The sequence below is a fragment of the Martes martes genome (assembly GCF_963455335.1).
Source record: "Martes martes genome assembly, chromosome: 8".
NCBI lineage: Eukaryota > Metazoa > Chordata > Mammalia > Carnivora > Mustelidae > Martes > Martes martes.
Window position 1 is genome coordinate 21,861,888 of NC_137895.1, and position 20,858 is coordinate 21,882,745.

A 20,858-nucleotide genomic window follows, 5' to 3' on the forward strand; every position below is an offset into this window, starting at 1 on the left:
GCTCTGTTGCTCCACCGCTAGCCGGGATCCAGCCCCTCCCCCCGGGGTCTATCTTCCCATCGCTTTGGATTCACTTCTCTGCATGTCCTACCTTTCAGAAAGTGATCGATTTTCTGTTTCTAGAATTGTTGCTCTGCTTCTCTTTGATTTCCCGTTGGATTTGTAGATGTTCACAATGGTTAGATAAGCTATCTAGCTGATCTCCTGCTACCCGATGTCGTCTCAGCCTGCTACTTCTCCACCATCTTGACTCCTCCCCCTCTTCCCTTCGCTTTAGATTCACTTCTCCACAGGTCCTACCTTTCAGAAAGTGATTGATTTTCTGTTTCTAGAATTGTTGATCTTCTTCTCTTCGATTTCCCATTGGATTTGTAGGTGTTCACAATGCTTAGATAAGCTATCTAGCTGATCTCCTGCTACCTGATGTCATCTCAGCCTGCTACTTCTCCGCCATCTTGACTCCTCCCCTACACCTTTTATTTCTTATAGAATCATTGAAATCACTACTGAATAGTCATCTAGTGTCTTCTTTGTCTCTTCCCTGTGAATAGAGGAAATGAGAAGAGAATAATAGAATGCTAAAAACGGCTATAAACAAGTCAAGAGCAGTGACCTAGCTAGCATTTCTTTCCTTAGAAAATTTAAGTCACAGGTAAGTATGAGACTACTGGATCATCATCTTAACAGAAGCATACTTTGATTACTCTAACCAAATGTGGAAAGGAGTGATTTGTCTAAATTCTGAAACAGCAACATGAAGTCTTTCTGAACCTATGAACTCGTTTAAAATCTTTTAATTGCTTTTCCTAGGAAAACCCATTATATTGGTGTTCTTATTTTTTAGTATAGTATAATAGTTTTTAATATTGCTACTAGTATATTGCTTATATTTTCTTCTAGTAGCCAGTTAAAAATAAGTTTATCACTACATACTTACATAGAACTTATTACAATAAGTTCTCATTATAAAATTGAATAAATTATTTTGTTAATTTTGTTCAAATATATACAAAGTAAAATAAGTGAAAGTGAAATATTTTATTGAATCTTACCTATCAGGGTAACTATTGTTGACATTCTGGTTTCTTTCTTTCCTGGGTTTTGTTTGTTCATTTGTTTATTTGTTTGTTTTTTTGCTGTGCATAGCTTTTATACAAATCTGTATGAATATCTGGTGTATGTATATAGACATGTATTATTTTGATTTTTTAAATTATGATTTTTCTGATTATGAAAGTATAACATGGCCTGTCAACTCAGCAAGGTCTGTCAGGTTTATTTTAAAGTGATCCTTCCCTTGTTTTCTAGTGTACCAAAAACAATGATGAGAGATAAAATATAAAATGAGAAAATTACAAATTCTAGCTGTGCTGAAAAAAAAAAAAGAAAGAAAGAAGATATCGTATCCTTAATCAGATCAGAAACACAAAATAGAAATTGGAACTAAATGGCAGTCCACCTGGTGACTGGGCTCAGAAATGGGCAGGATCCAAAGGAAGACTACATCCTTCAGGGTAATGGAATCTAAAAGAGGCCCACTTCAAATGGGAGCCAGGGATCAGGCCTACTGCTAAAAATGTACAGCTGGGTGTTAAATTTCCAGACAATAAAAACAAGGAAGATAGTGGCTTATGATCATAGAGTAAGTAAAGTGGGTCTAAAAACTAGAGAGACAAAGATATTTAATGACTTTTGATTTTTTTTTTGTTACAAATGTTTTTAATAAAAATTTTAAGTGAAACCAGTAAAAATTAGAAACACAATTTATTCTCCCAAACTAGTAATGGAAAATAAAAGAATAAAGAAATATTTATTAAGTAAAATGTCCTTAAATCTGGGGAAAAAAGAAGTGAAGCCAGCAGTAAGTGTGGCAAACCAAAACCACAAAATAGAAAATAATTAATAAAAGACAAAGATGATCATATTTGATGCAATTTTAAAAAATCATGCTATCCTTTTTTTCCAGGAGTCAAGCATAAATAAAAATGACACAATGGGGTTAAAAAACAAAAGATCAAGTGAAACAACCTAAAGGAAGATATTAAAGCAGTAGCATCAATGAAAATATAATTGAAAGTTAAAAACATTAAAAGAGATAAAGAGGCATACTATGTAACAACTACAGTCTAAAACACAATGTAGCAAGAAGTATAAAGTCAGGGGTGCCTGGGTGGCTCAGTGGGTTAAGCCTTTGTCTTCTACTCAGGTCATGATCTCAGGGTCCTGGGATCAAGTCTTGCATTGGGCTCTCTGCTCAGCAGGAAGCCTCTTCCCTCCCCCCCACCCTTGCTTGCCTCTCTGCCTACTTGTGATCTCTCTCTGTCAAATAAAAAAATAAAATCTTAAAAAAAAAAGAAGTATAAAGTCACAAAATTTTTCACACATTTTTCACATACAACATTGCCTTGAAATATTAAAAGGCAAAACTGATATGATTTCAACAAGAAACTGAAATCCACAGTTTGTGTAAGATTTTAATATATCATATTTCACTGAAAATGAAATTGAAGAAATGTAAGAATATACTTTAAAAAATGAAGAAAAATTAAGAAACATAAGAATATACTGTGTTGAATAATACAACTAACAATCATGAGTTAATAGACATATCTTAGAAATATGTATCCATCAATAGAGAATACATGTATTCATTTCACACATATGTAAAGCACTTAGAAAAACTACTTACTAGATCACAGAGGCAGTCTTAATATATCAGATAATCAGGTCCTAATCTCCGGTTTAATTTATGAAATTATGAATTAACGATAAATAATAATATATCATACCATACTTGAAAAACTCTTTTTTCTATATTGGGTGGCTTACGAATCACCAATATATGTGTGTAGTTCTGAATTAAAACCTATAATACAATGCATAATTTTATAAGGGGAATATTAATCATTCCTTCCATTTTGCCTGACCCAGTTGTGCCTACTTCCTCACCACCTTCATTTTAACAATACTAACAGTTCAGTATATATACGTTAGGATACAAGCAAAGCAAAGCAAAGCATGTATATGTATATACATATGGGTTTTATTTCTTTTTGCTAAAATAGAATCATGCCATACCTATTAGTTTGCAACTTTATTTTTTTCTTTCATTGTATCCATTCATATGGATTGTAGTTGTCTGTGAGCAAGTCTGTCCTTTTTGCTGTTGCTAATTAACTGGAGAAACTTGCTGGTCTTCCTCAGTCAGTTACACAGTTTTAAAGGGCCATCATGCATAATTTTTGGTGGACAAAGGAAGGGCTGGGATTTTACTAACATTACCAGGGTTTCCCCATTCCCCTTATCTTATCTCCTTTTTCACCTTGCACACAATGACTGAAAGAGTAAAGGGGAAAAAGGAGAGATTGGGATATGGTATATGACAAATTTCATGACAATGCTAATTGCAATTTGCCATGGCAGAGCAAAATGAAAAGGTAGTTTATTGTCTAAAAAAAAAAATTTTTTTTTTAAGATTTTATTTATTTGACAGAGATCACAAGTAGGCAGAGAGGCAGGCAGCGAGAGAGGAAGGTAAGCAGGCTCCCCGTAGAACAGAGAGCCTGATGCGGGGCTCGATCCTAGGACCCTGGGATCATGACCTGAGCTGAAGGCAGAGGCTTTAACCCACTGAACCACCCAGGTGCCCCTAAAATAAATTTTTTAAAGACAATTAAGTGGAAAATAATAAGAGGTACATTCATCAGCTGCATAATACATTTGATAAGAAGTTTGTTCTCAACAGTGAAAAGATAATCAATGAAAATTATTTGCTTAAAATTAAAATTAAATATCCCCCAAAAACATTTTAAAACTTTTTTTTTAGCAGGAACCAAACTTATAATTTAAACTTATGCAACACCCTTTGACTTTTCTATTAATAATACTGAGTCAGGGAACTTATTTAACTTGGGTAGACATAATTTTGAAGCCGAAATTATTTTATGTCAAAATCAATTTTCCTAAAAACAATGAAATAATTTTGTTAATGTGGATGAAAACACTAAAGGAAAATAATGTTTTTCTACTTAATTCAGTTATTTGAAAACTTTTAGGTTTAGAACAACTTTGTTTACAGTCGAATCTACTTTTCCAACTGTAATTTTACAAAATTTAAATAGAGTTCAGGTACAAATCATGAAAGTTTATTGCCTGAATTCACATGCTGAAAGTGTAAATTATACTTCAGATTATGAAGACTTAGTACACAAAAAAGGAATGTAAAGTATTTTATTAGTAATTGAAATGACATTTTGGATAAATTGAGTTAAATGATATATTATTAAAATTAATTTCATCGGGGTGCCTGTGTGGCTCAGTCATTAAGCAGCTGTTTTTGGCTCAGGTCATGAGCCCAGCATCCTGGAATCAAGTCCTACATTGGGCTCCCTGCTCAATGGGAAGCCTGCTTCTCCCTTTCCTACTCCCCATGCTTTTGTTCCCTCTCTCACGGTCTCTCTCTCTCTCTCTCTCTGGCAAATAAATGAATAAAATCTTTTAAAAATACGAATAAAATTAATTTTATCTATTTAAAAAATTTTGAAATGTGGCTACTGACAAATTTAAAATCCCATATATGGCTATTGTTTTATTTCTCTTAGATAATGCTAGTGTAGAGAAATAGACTAATTGTCTTTCCTTTAGCATGGTTGATATTAGTGTTCTTTTTATTAGCTGGTAGAAAATTTCCTTTCAGTTTCACAATCTCTTATTGGTACTGCCAAACTATTTTTTAGGATTGTTGTCAAATTTGATGAAACCTCTGCTTCATATCTAAGCTATAGGATTTGGAAGAACTTTCCATGGACGAACTTCTATACATATCAAATATTTTTGGCACATAAATATTTCTAGGCCACATTCATATCACAATATCACTCATATTGTAGTAGTGCTCTAAACCTTACAGTCACACACCAGGTGGGTTGGCACAAGAGGTGACAGGAGAATTTCTAGAAACCATTTTAACATCTGGACTATACAAGGAAGTGACTTCAACCTTGCAAATATGTCCCACTAAATCCAAAGCACATGTATCCCCAACTCATCTTCCCCTTAGCCAGATTCCAAAAATGTCTGCAGCCATTTTAATACTACCAAAACCAAAGAAAACTATGATAGCAAGAAAACTGGAGTTGGAAAAAATTTGAAGAGATCTTAACTTACTGCAATTAAAATTTTTTACTTTTTATAAAATTTACAAAGACATTTCCAGGGACCCTCCCAGCTCCTTGGAACAGGCCCATGAAAGTTTAGGATCCTGAAATTTAAACTTCAGCATTTGCCTCTGAGTATAAAACATTTATTTAAAAAAAAAGAAAAGCCATAAATATTTTTCTACATATTATTTTTCCCATTCAACAGTATTTCAGAGGACCTCCCAGTCAGTGGGTATCACTATAATTTATTCTTTTAAAGGTTGCATAATATTTCATGGTATTATGTATCATGATTTATTCTACCTCTATTGATGAGTGTTCACTTCACTTTGTATTATTTTTCCACTGTTAACAAAAGAGCAACAAACATCATTGTGTACTTGTCTTATATGGAGGTGCTTTTATTTCTATGGTATAAATTTCAATGTGAATCACATTTAAGGAACATCCTACTTTCCCTGAACATTCCCTTTTATGCTTGTTGATGTGGCACAATTTTTACTAGAACTCCCTTTCATTGTCAAAAGTATCCTTGTTTGGACAATAATTGTGTGCATACCCTAGTGAAAGGATATGTGTATTTTAATATATTTAGTAACATTGGGCACTTTTTATGTGCCATACATTGCTTTAAGCACTTTACATGTATCTCATTTAGTTTCTACAAATACGCTATTATTATTTTTATTTTACAAATAAGGAAACTGAAGCACAGAGAAATTAAGTAACTTAACCCAAGTTCACATTTCTAGTAAGTGTGGAGTCATGATTTAAAGCCCACAGTCTGTGTCCAGAGTAGGGTGACTAACCAAGCCCCAGGACTGAAGGAGTTCCCAGGATGTAGGACTTCCAGGTTTAAAACTGAGAAAGAACCTAGCAAACCAAGGTAAGTTATCTGTGCTATCAAGAGGCAATGATCTTAATGATGTTGCTTTCCAAAATGGCTGTATCCATTTCTTTTGCCGTCAGTAGACTGAGAGTAGCTTTTTCCTGCACAACTGTTGATATTCAGTCTCTAACATAACTCCCAATTGTCCCACCTCCTAGTATCTATGCCCTTGTATAATCCCCTCCCCTTGTATGTGGACTGGACCTAATGACTTGCTTCTAGTGAATGGAATATGGCTAAAATAATAGGTGTCATTTCCAAGATCAGATTACAAAAAAGCTCTGGCTTCCATCTTGCTAGTTTTCTTTTGCTCTCTGGCTTACTCACTTTGATAGAAGCCACTGTCCCATTGTGAGCCTCTGTGGAGAGACCCACAAGGCAAGGAACTGAGGGAAGCTTCTAGTCAACAGTGAGAAACTCAGGCCCTCAGTCCAACAGTTCATGAAAATTGAGTGCTGCCAACAACCATGTGAGTGAAGCCCACTGCTTCCAGTCAAACCTCAGATGAAACCACAGATCCAGATGACATCTTAATAACAGTCATCTCTGTTTTTGTTGGGGGATACTTTTTCTATAAATACTTAATGTAACGACAGATACACCTGATTTTATTACTTTCATTTTATGTATATACATGCACACATGCACATACATTATGGTAGTTACAAACCAAAATCTACAATAGCTAGATGCATAAAAAAATAAATAAATAAAGAGAAAGAGAAAGAAACCCAAAAATAACACTAAAGAAAAACACCAAACCACTAGGAAAGAGACTAAGAAAAGGGAACAGAAAAGAATTATAAAAACAATCAGAAAACAATTAACAAAATGGCAACAAATACATACATATCAGTAAATACTTTAAATGTAAATGGACTCAATGCTCCCATCAAAAGACATAGGATGGCTGAATGGTTAATCAAACAAACAAACAAGACCCATCTTTTTGCTGCGTGTAAGAAATCGCTTCAGATCTTTAAGGCACACACAGACTGAAGTGAAGGCAAGGAGAAAATTTGTGCACTGCTGGTGGGAACGTCAACTTGTGTAACCACTATGTAAAATAGTAGGGAGGTTCCTCAAAGAATTAAAAATAGAACTATCATGCAATCCAGCAATTCCACTTAGGATATTGTACAAAGAGAATGAAAATATATGCACCTCTCCATTCATTGTAGCATTATTTACAATAAATGTAAGTCTATAGATGAATTGATAACAATGTATGGTGAGAATTCAGAAATAGACTTACCGTGAGGATCATCTCATAATATGTAGAAATATCACATCACTTCAATGTATACCTTAAACTGATAAGATATTGTATGTCAGCTCGGCTTCAATTTAAAACAATATGGCAGGATTTCAGGTTAGGTTTGTCTGATTTCAAAGCTCAGGTTTGTTGTTGATGATCCATCCAGTGCTTGGTATTTCCTCCATGAATATCCTATTCAAACTGAACTCTTCTTTATCCCACAATCGTGCCCAGTTCTTTTCCATCTCTCTATCTTTTGCTGATCATACCTTCAACTCTTGGAATGCCCTTCCCACTCATTTCTTCATGTATGAATCCTACTATTCTGTCAGAGACCTGATTAGTCACCACCTCTGCCTTGACACTTTTCTTGAGTCCCCAGCCAGAAAGAAGTAATCTTAGTTCTATTTGTCAGCTATATAGGAATTAGCATGGTCTCTGGTGCACTTTAGCTGCTCCGTACATGCTAGTGAATGATGTTAAAATTCTACTCTGTAACATTGCATATGAATTATTTTGTGTTCATAGAATACTTTTCTTTTAAAAGCTCAAGTAAGCTAGAAGATTTTTTTCTTAGCTTGTTATTTTAGAGGAAATGGACAGTCATAATGCATAATTTAATGTGTAGTAAGAGACGCTGACTAGAAGATAAGTCTCATTTCAGTCTGAAATTACAAGTATATTTAGTAATTTTCTCTTAAGCAGCTTTTGCCCACCTCATGTCCTTTTTCATCAGCAATGTTTTGTAGCTGCAGGTGTAAAATGTAGGTTGACCATGTAAAACTGTCTTGAACACAGGCTGTCGTTTCACAAATTCACTGGATAATTGGTATTTTCATAAATAATATAATAAAAGATATTTAAAATATGCTTCTCATTTGGATTTTCTCCAAAAGGGACCATAGAATTACAAAAACCAGATCACTTTTCTCCATGTAATTAAGGGCATTTTTGATGGTTACCACTGGCATACAGGTTTTGCTTTATTCATTTTATTTCATTTAGTACTTTTAAAGGCACTGAGCTAAGAGCTATGAAGGGGATAAGGGAAATATAAGTATCTGCAAAAATATAACCTAGTCTGGAAAAGATAATGAACAATACAAGGTAGTATAAAATTAAATTATCAGTGTAATGATACAGATCATGGATTCAGAAGATGGAAACAGTTATAATATTTTCTAAATAATTTAGTACTTGATTACCCACTGTCCTGTACTATGTTAATACATAGTATATTACATATAAGAAACATTCAGAAGGCATTTGCCTTACAGTCTGCATAAAATACCCCTCAGTTTTTCTGACTTTGATGCAAAGGTAGTCAACAGAGCCAGTCCTTGCAGTGAATCATTCCTCAGGGGATCATTTCTTATTCCTGGAATTAAATTCTATCTCTACCAGTTTGTATTAATAGCCAAAAGATACTTTTCTCAAATTCCATACAAGCACACACAGTCTTTACTCTAGATGTATTATCTGCAAAGCATTGTTATTATTTTTTTGTTCTGTTTTTCCCCCTGGCTTTTCTTTCCTCTTCTATGTTTTGTTTTAATTCTGAGGATATTTGGTTTATAGGGAAAAATAAAACCCATATTATGTACCTGTTAATATGCTAGATATTTTTCATATATATTCTCTCATTTTATTCACACACATAAACAATAACTTTCTTCTAGACAATTATTAATCATTCTCATTTTTAAAGTTAAAAAACTGATGTCCAGAGAGGTTAAATAAATTGTCTAACATTGAGCAGGCAAGTTGCCTACAGACTTCAGTATCTGGTATTAGAATGTAATTTGGATGCTTTTTTGAATTAATATGTACTAACAGACAAAGAATTAAGTTTAATGTTGTATATCTTGTGCTAACAAAAGTTGAGTAACAAGTAGCACAGAACTGAAGATGAGAAAGGTAATGGAACAAAATACTGTGAATGAGAGTCAGAGACACAGAAACGGACTCATGAACACTTCAGATATTGGAATTATCAGGCACAGATTTTAAAAAACCAAAAACTATGCTTGTTATTTTCTACTAAATAAAAGCAAGCTTGAAATTGCTAAAAAACTGGAAAACGCCAAATGGTGACATTGTATATTTGAAAAAGAACCAAATGGAAATTTTAGAATTGTGAAGTGTAAGTGAAATTATGAAAATGATTTGATAGTAGACTAGACACTGCTGAGGAAAGAGCCAATAAACTGGAAAGTGAGTATGAAAAAGCTACTCAGAATACAACACAGAGAGACAACAATGAGAACTACAAAAGAGAGAATAAAGAAAGAGAACAAAGTCTCTAACATTATTTCACTGGAGTTCAATAAACATTAGCTACTATTATTATGTCACATGACATAAGGATATGTCATATCCTTATCATAATAAGGATATTATGCTTAAATATCCTCAATATTTCTCATTGCCTACAGAATTAAATATAAACTAATATACTAATAAAACTCCCTTGTACTTATTTAAACTTATCTCCAACTTTTTCCTAACATATAATAATGGCTTTGTCTATGCTCTTTTCACCTCCATGCCCTTCCTTATGTTTTATATTCTATCTCAGCTTTCTTACCCGAAAATGGAAGCCTTTCACAGCCCTCTTCTTTCATAGCCACGGTCCGGTGATTGCTCCTCCTCTCTCTGTCTCATCATGCTTCCTTTATCTGTTATCAGGTCTCAAATTATATTACATTACACTTTTTCTACATGTCTGATGTCACACTTGACTGTATACTTCTTAAGAGCATGGATTTTTAAAAATTTTATTAAACTTTAATTTTTTTAATGTTTTATTTCTTTTCGTGTAACAGTATTTATTGTTTTTTCACCACACCCAGTACTCCATGCAATCCGTGCCCTCCCTAGTACCCACCACCTGGTTCGCCCAACCTCCCACCCCCCGCCCCTTCAAAACAACCTGAGGGTTTTAAACTTTATTTTTTAAAGAAACTTCAGATTCCCAGAAAAATCAAGCAGAAGGTATAGAGGTTTCTCTTGTACCCTGCCCCCTCACAGGCACAGCTTTCCCCACTATCAACATTACCCACCATAGTGGTACACTTGTTACAATCAGTGACCCTACATTGACCTACCATTTTCATCCAATGTCCATATAAATGATCCTAGGGTTCACTCTTGATGCTGTACTTTCTATGGGTTTGGACAAATGTATAATGATAATGTATCCACCACTATTGTATCATCCAGAATAGTTTTACTGCCCTACATGTCCTCTGTGCTCTACCTATTCATCCTTCCCTACCTTTTACCCTCTGCCTAAAGGTTCTTTTTTTCCCCTAGAATATAACATAATATCTGACATATAGTTGCCCTCAAATGTTTTAAGATGCATGGTTGAATGAATGAAAGGAAGGTACAAGTTGGAGAGGATCAGGGCTACTTTTCCTTGTCTTGTTGACTGATATTTTATCTCTGCTTCAGTATTTACTCATACTAATTTTATTATAGTCAGAAGACCACCCACATTACTGTCTTTCAGAACTCTGGGTATTCTTGAGATGCTAATTCAGATCTCATCTTATCCATTAAACCTGAGTCAAGAGTGAGCTCTGGGTACTTTTAAGACTTATTTAATAGATAATCTATTTAATTCAATGTGTCACATTTGTATTTTTTTTGTTTCATGAACCTGTGTCTGGACTCCCCAGTGTAACAGAATTATGTTTTTATATGGTGGGTAGAGTTTTCATCCCCTCACTTTTTGTAAGCAAGAGGTGTCTTCATAAATTTTTACTTTTCACTTGGGATTGTAGACAATGGCAATGGAGAGAAAATTTACTAATCTATAAAGAATTCACAGTCTCAGTCTCTTTTGCACGATTTCAACTGCCTAGGACAGAGAATTATTGGGAACTAATTAAAAACAAGGAATTTTGTTTGTTTTTTAGATCTGAGCTTGCAACGTTTTCCATACAAAGCTGTAGAGGATTGCCAAATTGTCGTTAAGATAATATATCTTTTATGTGCTAGCGAGAGTTGTTTATGGAGCTTTTCCATCCTTTTCTACGTATATTAAACACTCTAAAACTGCATCTTTTCTTGTCATTTTGTTTTGATAAAAATTTAAGAAGTTTTATGCAGGTTGCTGATTTTAAAGTCATCCCTTTATTCCTCCTCCAACTCTCAATACTAAACATAAGGAAGAGATTTAGTTTGTATAAGATGTGTTTATCTGGATGTGATAGTTTTGTGTCAGTCTACATTATAAAACTATTGTGCACAAGTGTCAGTGTTTCCTCAGGTTAATTCACTGGGATGCCTCTCAATAGTTTGAGGGACTTCTGGGGAAAGTGGTTTGAGGAGGCTTGAATTTGGATGTTATACCTCAGTGAGATGCAAAACTTCCACTTTAAAAAGATCAATAGCCATTTGAGAGATGATAGGGAAAACTAAGCCCATTCATATAAAAAATCATATTCTTCTTAGGTAAGCTGAAGTTTTGGCCGTTTGTATAATAATGACAGTCTTAATAGATGTGTTGGGTGATCTATCATCATGAATTGTATAATAATACTCTTCTTGGAATAATACTACAGGGTATGATATTTACCATTCCAAAGGAAAGCATAACATTCAATAAACATTATCTTTAAAATATACTGCTGTGCATATTCCTCATTATGATCTTATAATTGATACCAGTTTTAAGTTAAAAACTCAATTCATGTTCACTAAAGTAATTTCAAGTCTTAAACGGTAAACTGAGTGACTAGGTTTATGGCAGTTCTATTTTTATTCACAGATAATGCATCTGAGGTAGCAATTACTGCTCCAGGAAGTAGTAACCATAGAAACAGCTCAACAGGCCCAACACCTGACTGCTCACCTCCATCCCCTGACACTGCCCTCAAAAATATTGTTAAAGTTATTCGACCCCAGGTAAGTGCCCAGAATGACATCATCTACAGTAAAATATTTTGTTTTTTAATCATTGCATGTATACTACTTATATTCTAATGCTTGGTCTCTTTTGTGCTATGTGAGTACATTTTTAGATTAAAAGAAGGGACTTGGAGGAGGATGTTTCCTTCCTTGGAGTTAATGATACACATTGAAATCTGTATTATTTTTGGAATAATGAATTTGTATATTACAGGAAAAAAAGTGAAACTTAGAAAAATGGCCATTTTACATCATTTTCCTCTCACATTTTAATAATTATCCTTCAATTAGTAATGTAATTAGCTATTACATGTTTTCTGGGTTTTCCTGCTCTTCACTTTGCTGGACATGCCAAATTATTTGTGATCACTTCTCTATCTTCCAACCCAAGTTGTTTTGATAATTTTTTAAAAATTCTCTATTCCTTATGGTTTCCAACTAATTTTGCCTGTGTTTAATATTGCACCTCTCATTGCTCCTTATTTTTCTTGAGTGCTCACTTTCCTCTAGCTCATCTCCCTCCATCTTTTGTTCTTTTTTTCAATTTTTGTCACTTGTATGTATGGGTTTCTTTCTCTTCCCTCTTCTCTTTCAGTTGGATTTCCCAGTAGGCGGTTTGCAGGCAAGCTTTAGAAATATCATTGGGACAAGCTGTTCTGTGATATTTCATTGAAAATAGCACTTATAAAGCTGTTTGCATTACATTTTTGCCAACAGATGGACTCAGAACATGGAATTGGTGGTGTTCTCAACCTGGCTCATTCTGAATGGGCCTCATAAAGTCCAAGAAAGGGGGACTTTGGATCCAATCAATGCCATTCACCATCTACTTAGATATATAGTATGAACAAATTCTTTGAGCCAATTTGTAAGACAAATGTCTCTTTTTAAGACTATTTTGGTCTAAATGAGCAATGATTTGCTTAATATCTACCTTCTTCAATGTGATTTATTTTAGTTTATTTTCATTATAATCATCTTCATGAATAAAATGGCATTTTAACTTCACATATTCCCTGTAGTTTATAGAACACTTTCACATAAACTGTTTCATTTAACCTTCATTAATTTCAAGGGAATGTAATATTATAGTGTTATGGATAAGGATATTGACACTCCAAAGAGGCAAAATTGTGCAACTGATTCAAAGTTCTTTTTCCTTTTTTCTTAATGAAAGAGTTGTCTCCTCCTCTTCCTGGTTGTACAATATCTTTATGAGAATGAAACTTACAGGTTCATTTAGGCAAGGTAACATTTCACATAGTATCCAACTATGTGGAGAAGGAAATGTCTTCAAAGATCCCTTCTTTTTTTTTCAGAAAAATTTGATCTAATTCATTTGGTTCAAAAACTAAACTTCACTAAAGCCAGAGTTAGAGGCTAAATGTCACATTTATCTTCCCTGGGTCTCTCATTATATGAAGGTGTTTCTGGTGTTACATATTCAGCATTTTTAATTACTTGGGTAGGAGATTATCTTATGTTTAAGTTAATGATATCCATTACTGAACACATTTATTTTTATATCAACATATATTAATATAAACAAATTTAGTCATTCAATGGATAAAAAGCAGATATTCTTTCTACATATTTGTAATCTAATCAACTCTAAGGGATCTTACTCCATAAATCCTTGTTTGCATTCTCTACTCTATTTTATTTTGGTTAATTGAAAAAATAGTAGCAGTAGCCAGAAATTCCATTTTGACTTGATTCCTTGATTCTGTCCATTAATAAATGTTTATGAAGCAACTGATTCCACCTTCCCTTTTTAGATGTTACAATGATTTAGGAAGGAAAAATATGAAGTGAGAAAGTCAGAAAACTAAGGTGATGGTATTTAAATTTGAGCCAGTGCAGCCTGAAGTATGTATGTAATAGAACTGTAGCAGCTAAGGTATATAGTTGGGAAAGAATTAAACCTCAGTTGGACTACTGTTCTTTTCACCTCAGAGACTTTGGTGCTTTATCTATTTCTTCTTATGAGTTCTGATCTTCTAGGCTCCCTATTCTCAGTAAAGAACAGGTAATAGAAAATTTAAGTAGAAGTAATTACAGGGAATATAAGTAGTATATGTGATTTCAAGAAAAGGATAAGAGACTAGAGGGTGTGGATGGGGGACAGCTAGATGGATAAAATAGTGGACTCCCTGGTGTGTTCTGACAAGTAACAGGTCTGTCAGGGATGAAACATTGTCAAGAGCTAACTATTCCAAAGAAAAGATAATTATTGGTTAGCTTATGTAAGCCCATATTTTGATCACAGGTTTAATCTTCTAAAGTGTCTGCTAATTCTGGCTTTATGTAGAAATGCAAGAAATGTGAAATTAGATTGACTTGTGGTATTCAAACATTTTTTTCATTTACTAATTAGACATTAATAACATGGTTGAAATGATCATTTCACTCTTTAAACTGAGGATGAGCCTTGGAAAGAAAAGTATAAGTACAACTCTTATCTATGAATTTACATATATTTGCCCAAGTATTAGCAGATATGTTCAGTCTTACTGTAAGAAGAATGATCTAGAACAGATGTGAGATGAAAACAGAACTTTCATCTCATTCACTACAAATAGAGACTGCTTAGAGCAAATTATGTTGCTTCCTCTTTGCCTCAAGCATGCCTTTACCTAATTTATTTTCCATAACTCTACCTGCAAATGGAGAATAGCCATTGTAACCAAGGAGTCCTTGCTGTCACAATGAGGTAGTCCTGATTACACATTGCATGTGCTTCTGATTAGTGTATTAATTACTTGGAAGCTACCAACTTGTGGTGCTTTGTTAAGTTTGATTCTATTCAGCATATTTAACTCACTAAGTCACAGCTGTTAGTTCTGCATCTTGTGTTTGATCTTTTTACCTTTGCTTCTTTGGGCTCTTTCATGTCTTAAAATTCTCCAGATTGTGAAGCATTCTATTTTCTATTCACAGAGACTGAAATATTCTTATGCTACTGGTTACTCTTTGTTTCTCTCCAGTATATTGATCCATAAGCCTGAGTTACTCTGTTTAGATGAATTCACAAGACTGGGTTTATTTATTTATACTTGAAAATAAAATTACTTTGAAACTTGAAAAAGTACTTAAAAATACTTGAAAAAAATAATGTCATTGAAAAAAATTTAGGTGAGTCTATTGATACACCAAGTTTTCTTCTTTCTACTAGTTATATGCTAGCTGCATGAAGCTTTTTTTTTTTTTTTAATGTTTTCCTGGTGAAACATCTTTTTTTCTCCCTAATGGAAGAATAAAACACAACTAGTTAATTTTGACCATTTGTATATATAAGTGTAACCACCACTCAAAGCAAGATATTAAAACATCAACCCAGAAAGTTGCTTCATGCCTTTCTCCAATCAACTCTACCGGTCCCACTTAAGAAGCAACTTCTGATTATTATCACCATAGATTAGGATTGTCTATTCTTAGACTTTATGTACATGGAATCCTACAATGTGTGTTTGTTTTATGTATGTCAGTGTCTGACTTCTTTCACTCAACATAATGTTTTTGGGATTCACTCATATTGTTCCTTTTTTGCTGAGAAGTATTCTCTTGGATCAATATAGTACAATTTGTTTATACATTTTCCTTTTGACTGATATTTGTGTTGTTTCCTGATGTTTGCTATTTTGAATGAATATGCTGTCAATACTCACATTTGCAACTTTTTATGGACATATATTTTCATAGAGATACAAAAGAGTGGAATTTTTGGGTCATGGGTAGATGAATAAATAATTTTATAAGAATCTTCCCAAGAATTTTCCTGACTAGTTGTTCCATTTTAAAATCCCCAACAGAAATATGTTAGTATTTTAGGTTCTCTCCCTTCCTTCAAACATTTGGTATATTAGACTTTTAAATTTTTATATTTTAGCCATTCGTATGGGTATGAAAAGATTTCTCATTATGGTTTTAATTTTGCATTTTTCTGCTAACTAATAATGTTGTGCACCTTTTCCTGTGGTTATTGCCCATTCTTAGATCTTTTGAGGAGTGTGTATGCAAGTCCTTTAATGGGGTTGTTTAATTTCCTACTTGTTGATTTGTAGTAATTCTCTATAAATTGTCTTGTAATTCCTAACAATAAGGGTCCTTTATCAGGTTTATGTACTGCAAATATTTTTCTTCACTCTGTGATTTGCCTAAATATTTTTAATGATGGCTTGGGTGAACAGAATGTTTTAATTTTGGTGATTTACAATTTCTCAGTTTTTTTTTTCCTTTAATGGTTAGTGCTTTTTGTGTCTTGTCCAGGTTGTGAATATATGTACCCATATATATATATATATATATTTTTTTTTTATAGAAGCTTTCTGGTTCTTGCTTTTACATTTAGTTCTATGATCCATCTCAAATTGTTGTATGGTGTGAGGTAGGAGTTAAGATTCATTCTTTTCCCTACACAGAAAAAGACTTTCCTGTCCTCATTGAGTTAATACTTTAGTATTGTTTATTATTTTCACTTTCTATTTGTTTGTTTTTGGTATATAGGAATGCAGTTGAATTTTATATTATCCTTGTATCCTGCCACCTGGATAACTTCATTTAAAAGTTTTAGTAGTTTTATTTTTAAGTAAGCTTCTTAGAGTTCTTTCTGTCATTGAGAATAGTAATGGTTTTACTTCTTTTCTAGTCTCTACACTTTTTATTTCTTTTTCTTACTGCTGTGACTGCAGTGCAGTGGTGTATAGAAGTGGTAAAACCAAAATCCTTGCCTTATTCTCTATCTTTGAGGGAAAGCATTCAGCATTAAGCTTAATACCAATTATAAGTTTTTTATATGTATTCTCCTACTCCTAGTTTGCTAGGAGTTTTTGGCTTAAAAGGGTGTCGATGTTTTTCAATTTTTTCTGTATATACTTGGATAATCATATCATTTTTTTCCTCTTTTGTTCTTGTTAATGTAAAAAGTTACATTGTTTTATTTATAAATACCAATTCAACTTTACATTTCTGGGATAAATACCACGTTGTTATGATGTTTTTCCTTTTCCTACAGTATTTAATGCAAAAGACAATTTGGATAAAGCATCACCGTGTGTAGAAATGGATTAGATCTAAGGGAGGTAAAGATGACTAATGATTTGAGTCCAGTCGGCTGGGATTTTGAAATGATATTTATAGATATAGGAAAGACTAGAGCAGAAGTTCATTTTGGAGGGAGAAATATGATAAATTTGGTTATGTAAACATATTGAGTGTGGGGCATGATATGCAAGTTGGAAATACTGGAGTGGAGCTCTGGTGAGAGAGTAGGGGCTTAAAGAGAATATTTTATAGTCATTTATAGAATTTGATGGTGAAGGGAGATAGTACCAAAGATAGAATGCTGGGAAATATTTACACTTAAGGAATGTAATATTTATTGAACACCTAATATAATTTTATTTTCATAATATTTTGGAATTGATTTTGTTTTAATATTATAGGTGAAAAAATTGAGGACAAGAAAGTTTTAATAACTTCTTCACATATACTTCAGGAAGAAGATCTTAGCAAAAGAGAGAAGGAGCACAGAGATAGAAAAGAGAAAAGACAAAAACATTACCATGAATATAAAGGGAGAAAAGAAGATATTTGTCAACATTTTCAAAACTTATAGATGATGAGGTAAAAGGGAGACAAAAATGTCACTTTATTTGGTGATTTTGAGGGCAAAGTCCTTCAAGAATGTAATTTCCTGCAAGCAGAAATTAAACTTTGGTGTAGAGAATGGGAAAGCGGAAACTAAAAGTTGATTGGAGAGACATGAGTGATGGGGATTGAAATATTAAATTTTATAATAGGAGGAGTTTTTGCAGCTAAGGAGGGACCCTATCAAAAAGAAGAAAACAGGTCAGAAAGGTAAAGAAAAGAAAGAGAAAAGTCAAGGGGCCAGTTTTCTGAAGAGACTAAGGGAGATAGATGATTTGAAGAAAGATAAACTGCTCCTGAATTCCTACCCACAACAGATTCTGTTTAGATCAGATGATAACTCAAAACTTGAAGAAAATAATATTTTGGATATTCTTTTGGATTTTGTGGATGCTTAATGAGTTAGTAATAAATTAAGTTAATAACAAACCATACTATCTCTCCCTTCCATTATGGGGTTACATAGAATTCTTGCCAAATCTAGAATACCATTTTACTGGGCACTGTAGGGTTATAGAATACATATGCTAAATTTTAAAATTAGAATGAGAGTGGGTATGTAAAAAGCAGAGGCATGTAACTCAGAAAGAGTACAAAACATTGTATTGGGTTGCTGCAAAAACAGATAAGGAATAAAAAGACTTTCAAAGAGATAATCTTTTAAAAATATTTTTTATTATTAAGTATTGAGCCATTTATTTTTATTATTGAATGTGTATTCTTTTATTTCTTATAAAAACCCTGCAAGGTAGGTACTATTTTCTTTATTTTATAATTCCCTGTATTACAAAGTCACTGCCTGGGCGAACTCTGGTCTCCTCACTTCAGTAGTCTATTAATGTTAATTAACTCATTGAGGAGAAAATAATCAAGGTGGAATATTGATATTCCGAAGGGTTGATGAAGTTTAGGAGGATAATAAAGATTGGAAAAAGGAAGAAGAGCAGAAACATAGATGGGAACAATTTGTACCTCAAATTTGGGAAACGAGGACTGTATTCAATAATTTGGAGTTTTGCCACCAAAGCTATGTGAAAAAAGGTTAAAAGCACAAAGATAAGAAAATATAGAGAATAATCTTAGATGAAACAAAGGACAATTTGGAAATGAAAAAAAAAATGAGAGAGAAATCTGTGGCCCAAACAACTGACCAGTAGTCCTTGACAAGTACGAATTTCATGGGAAGATTAAAAAAAAAAAAAAAAAAGTCTGGGCATAACACCAGAACAATTAAATCAGTATCTCTAAAGGCAAATGTTTTTAATCCAGTAGTCTTGAATAGGCTATAGATGGTCTATGAAACTCATGGAATCATATGCAAAATTTTACTTGTAGGTGACTTTCTCTGGGACTTCAATTCTAATCATGTCTCTGTCACATACCTACCCTCTGTGTAATCTTTATGACCTTCAATTTGTCAGTAAAGTGAGGGTGGTATTTGCCTCACATGATTACCTAGTAAAACTCAAACCAGATAAAATATGACATAGGGTATTGTAAATTGTAAAGGCATATATAGTGACCCATCTTGTAATCATAGTGGTGATTAAATCATGTTTGCCCACATTTGAAATAACACCCTTTGAGAGACCCTATTCTTACTCTTACGGTCTCATCCACAAGTGGGTCTGATGATAGCAACTTTGGATTTTAGCACATGTGTGTGGGAGCCTTTTAAAGTTTCCTAAATTATTTGAGTCTACCTAGGATGATACTGGCTAAATATGGGGTGATCACTATCTCCAGAATTTCATTCCTTAGAGTTCTGGGTAAGAGAGCCATAGGAAGTATAAACCCCTGAAATTTGGGGTGTGAGAGAAGCCAGTGAGGATAAATTGGCATATTGGGGCACCTGGGTGGTTCAGTCAGTGAAGCGTCTGCCTTTGGCTCAGGTCATGATCTCGGAGTCCCAGGATTGAGTTCCCTCCATCAGGCTCCCTGCTCGACAGGGAGTCACTTCTCCCTCTGACTCTTCCTCCTCTCATGCTATCTCTCTTTCATGCTCTATCTCTCAAATAAATAAATAAATAAAATCTTAAAAAAAAAAAAAAAGATAAACTGGCACAGTGTTGGGTCAGCCCGACCTAATGCATGGGAGGAAAAAGCCAGGATCCAGAAAGTGTCCACTATGAGCTGCATCTCCAATTAATGGCTGAAATCATCAGCATTCTGTATAGATGTAATGCCAATCATATGCCAGTGAAATATTATTCGTCTTTATTTCTCTTCTTTTGGTGAAATCCTTCATTTTATCTAGTAGGAAAGCAAGGAATTATTTGTTACTGACACTTTGTACATGTGAAGTTATTTTCATCTCTTTGCTAAGCATGAAAGTTTTTTTAGAAAGATTTTGTTTGTTTGTTTATGTATTTATTTATTTATTTTAGAGAGAGAGAGCAAGCAGGGGAAGGAGGAGAGTGGAGGGAGAAAGAATCTCAAACAGATTCCCCACTAAGCACAGAACCTGACACAGGGCTCCATCCCACTACCCTGAGATCATGACCCTAGCTGAAAACCAAAAGTCAGATGCTCAACCAAGTGAGCCACCCAGGCACTCCAAGCATGAAATATAATTTTTGAATTTTGTGCCCACAGTGCTATTGATAGCAGCAGACTTTATTAAAATGTTTTTTTTTTCATGTTATTCAGGTTTTTTTTTTCTTTCAAAGACATAACAATCTAAGTGGATACCACACTTTGACATGTCCTTCTCTAAGCCTCTCTCGGTAGTCTGAATAAGAATGCATAGGTGAGGGTACCTGGGTGGCTTAGTCATTAAGCATCTACCTTCAGCCTGGGTCATGATCCCAGAGTCCTGGGATGTTCTCCCTCTCCCACTCCCTCTGCTTATGTTCCCTCTCTTGCTGTGTCTCTCTCTATTTCCTAACCTGGTCTTTTCTAATACTGTGAAATTTAGCTATGAAAGCACCACAGAGTATTTTGTTGCTTTGTTTATCTATTAACTTAATAAATATAGTTGAGTGTT

The 20,858-nt window shown here is 33.8% G+C and overlaps 1 protein-coding gene across 9 annotated transcripts in view; it reads left to right on the forward strand.

Annotated features, from left to right (window-relative positions):
- ANKS1B (ankyrin repeat and sterile alpha motif domain containing 1B) overlaps positions 1-20,858 on the forward strand; it is a gene marked incomplete at its 5' end in the record, with an annotated part of 1,134,786 nt that overhangs the window by 465,925 nt on the left and 648,003 nt on the right. For all 9 annotated transcript variants that reach the window (XM_080810753.1, XM_080810755.1, XM_080810756.1 and 6 more), the window contains one exon: positions 12,084-12,220. In XM_080810753.1, coding sequence (XP_080666879.1) covers positions 12,084-12,220 — 137 coding nt within the window. The remainder of the gene's footprint in view (positions 1-12,083; positions 12,221-20,858) is intronic.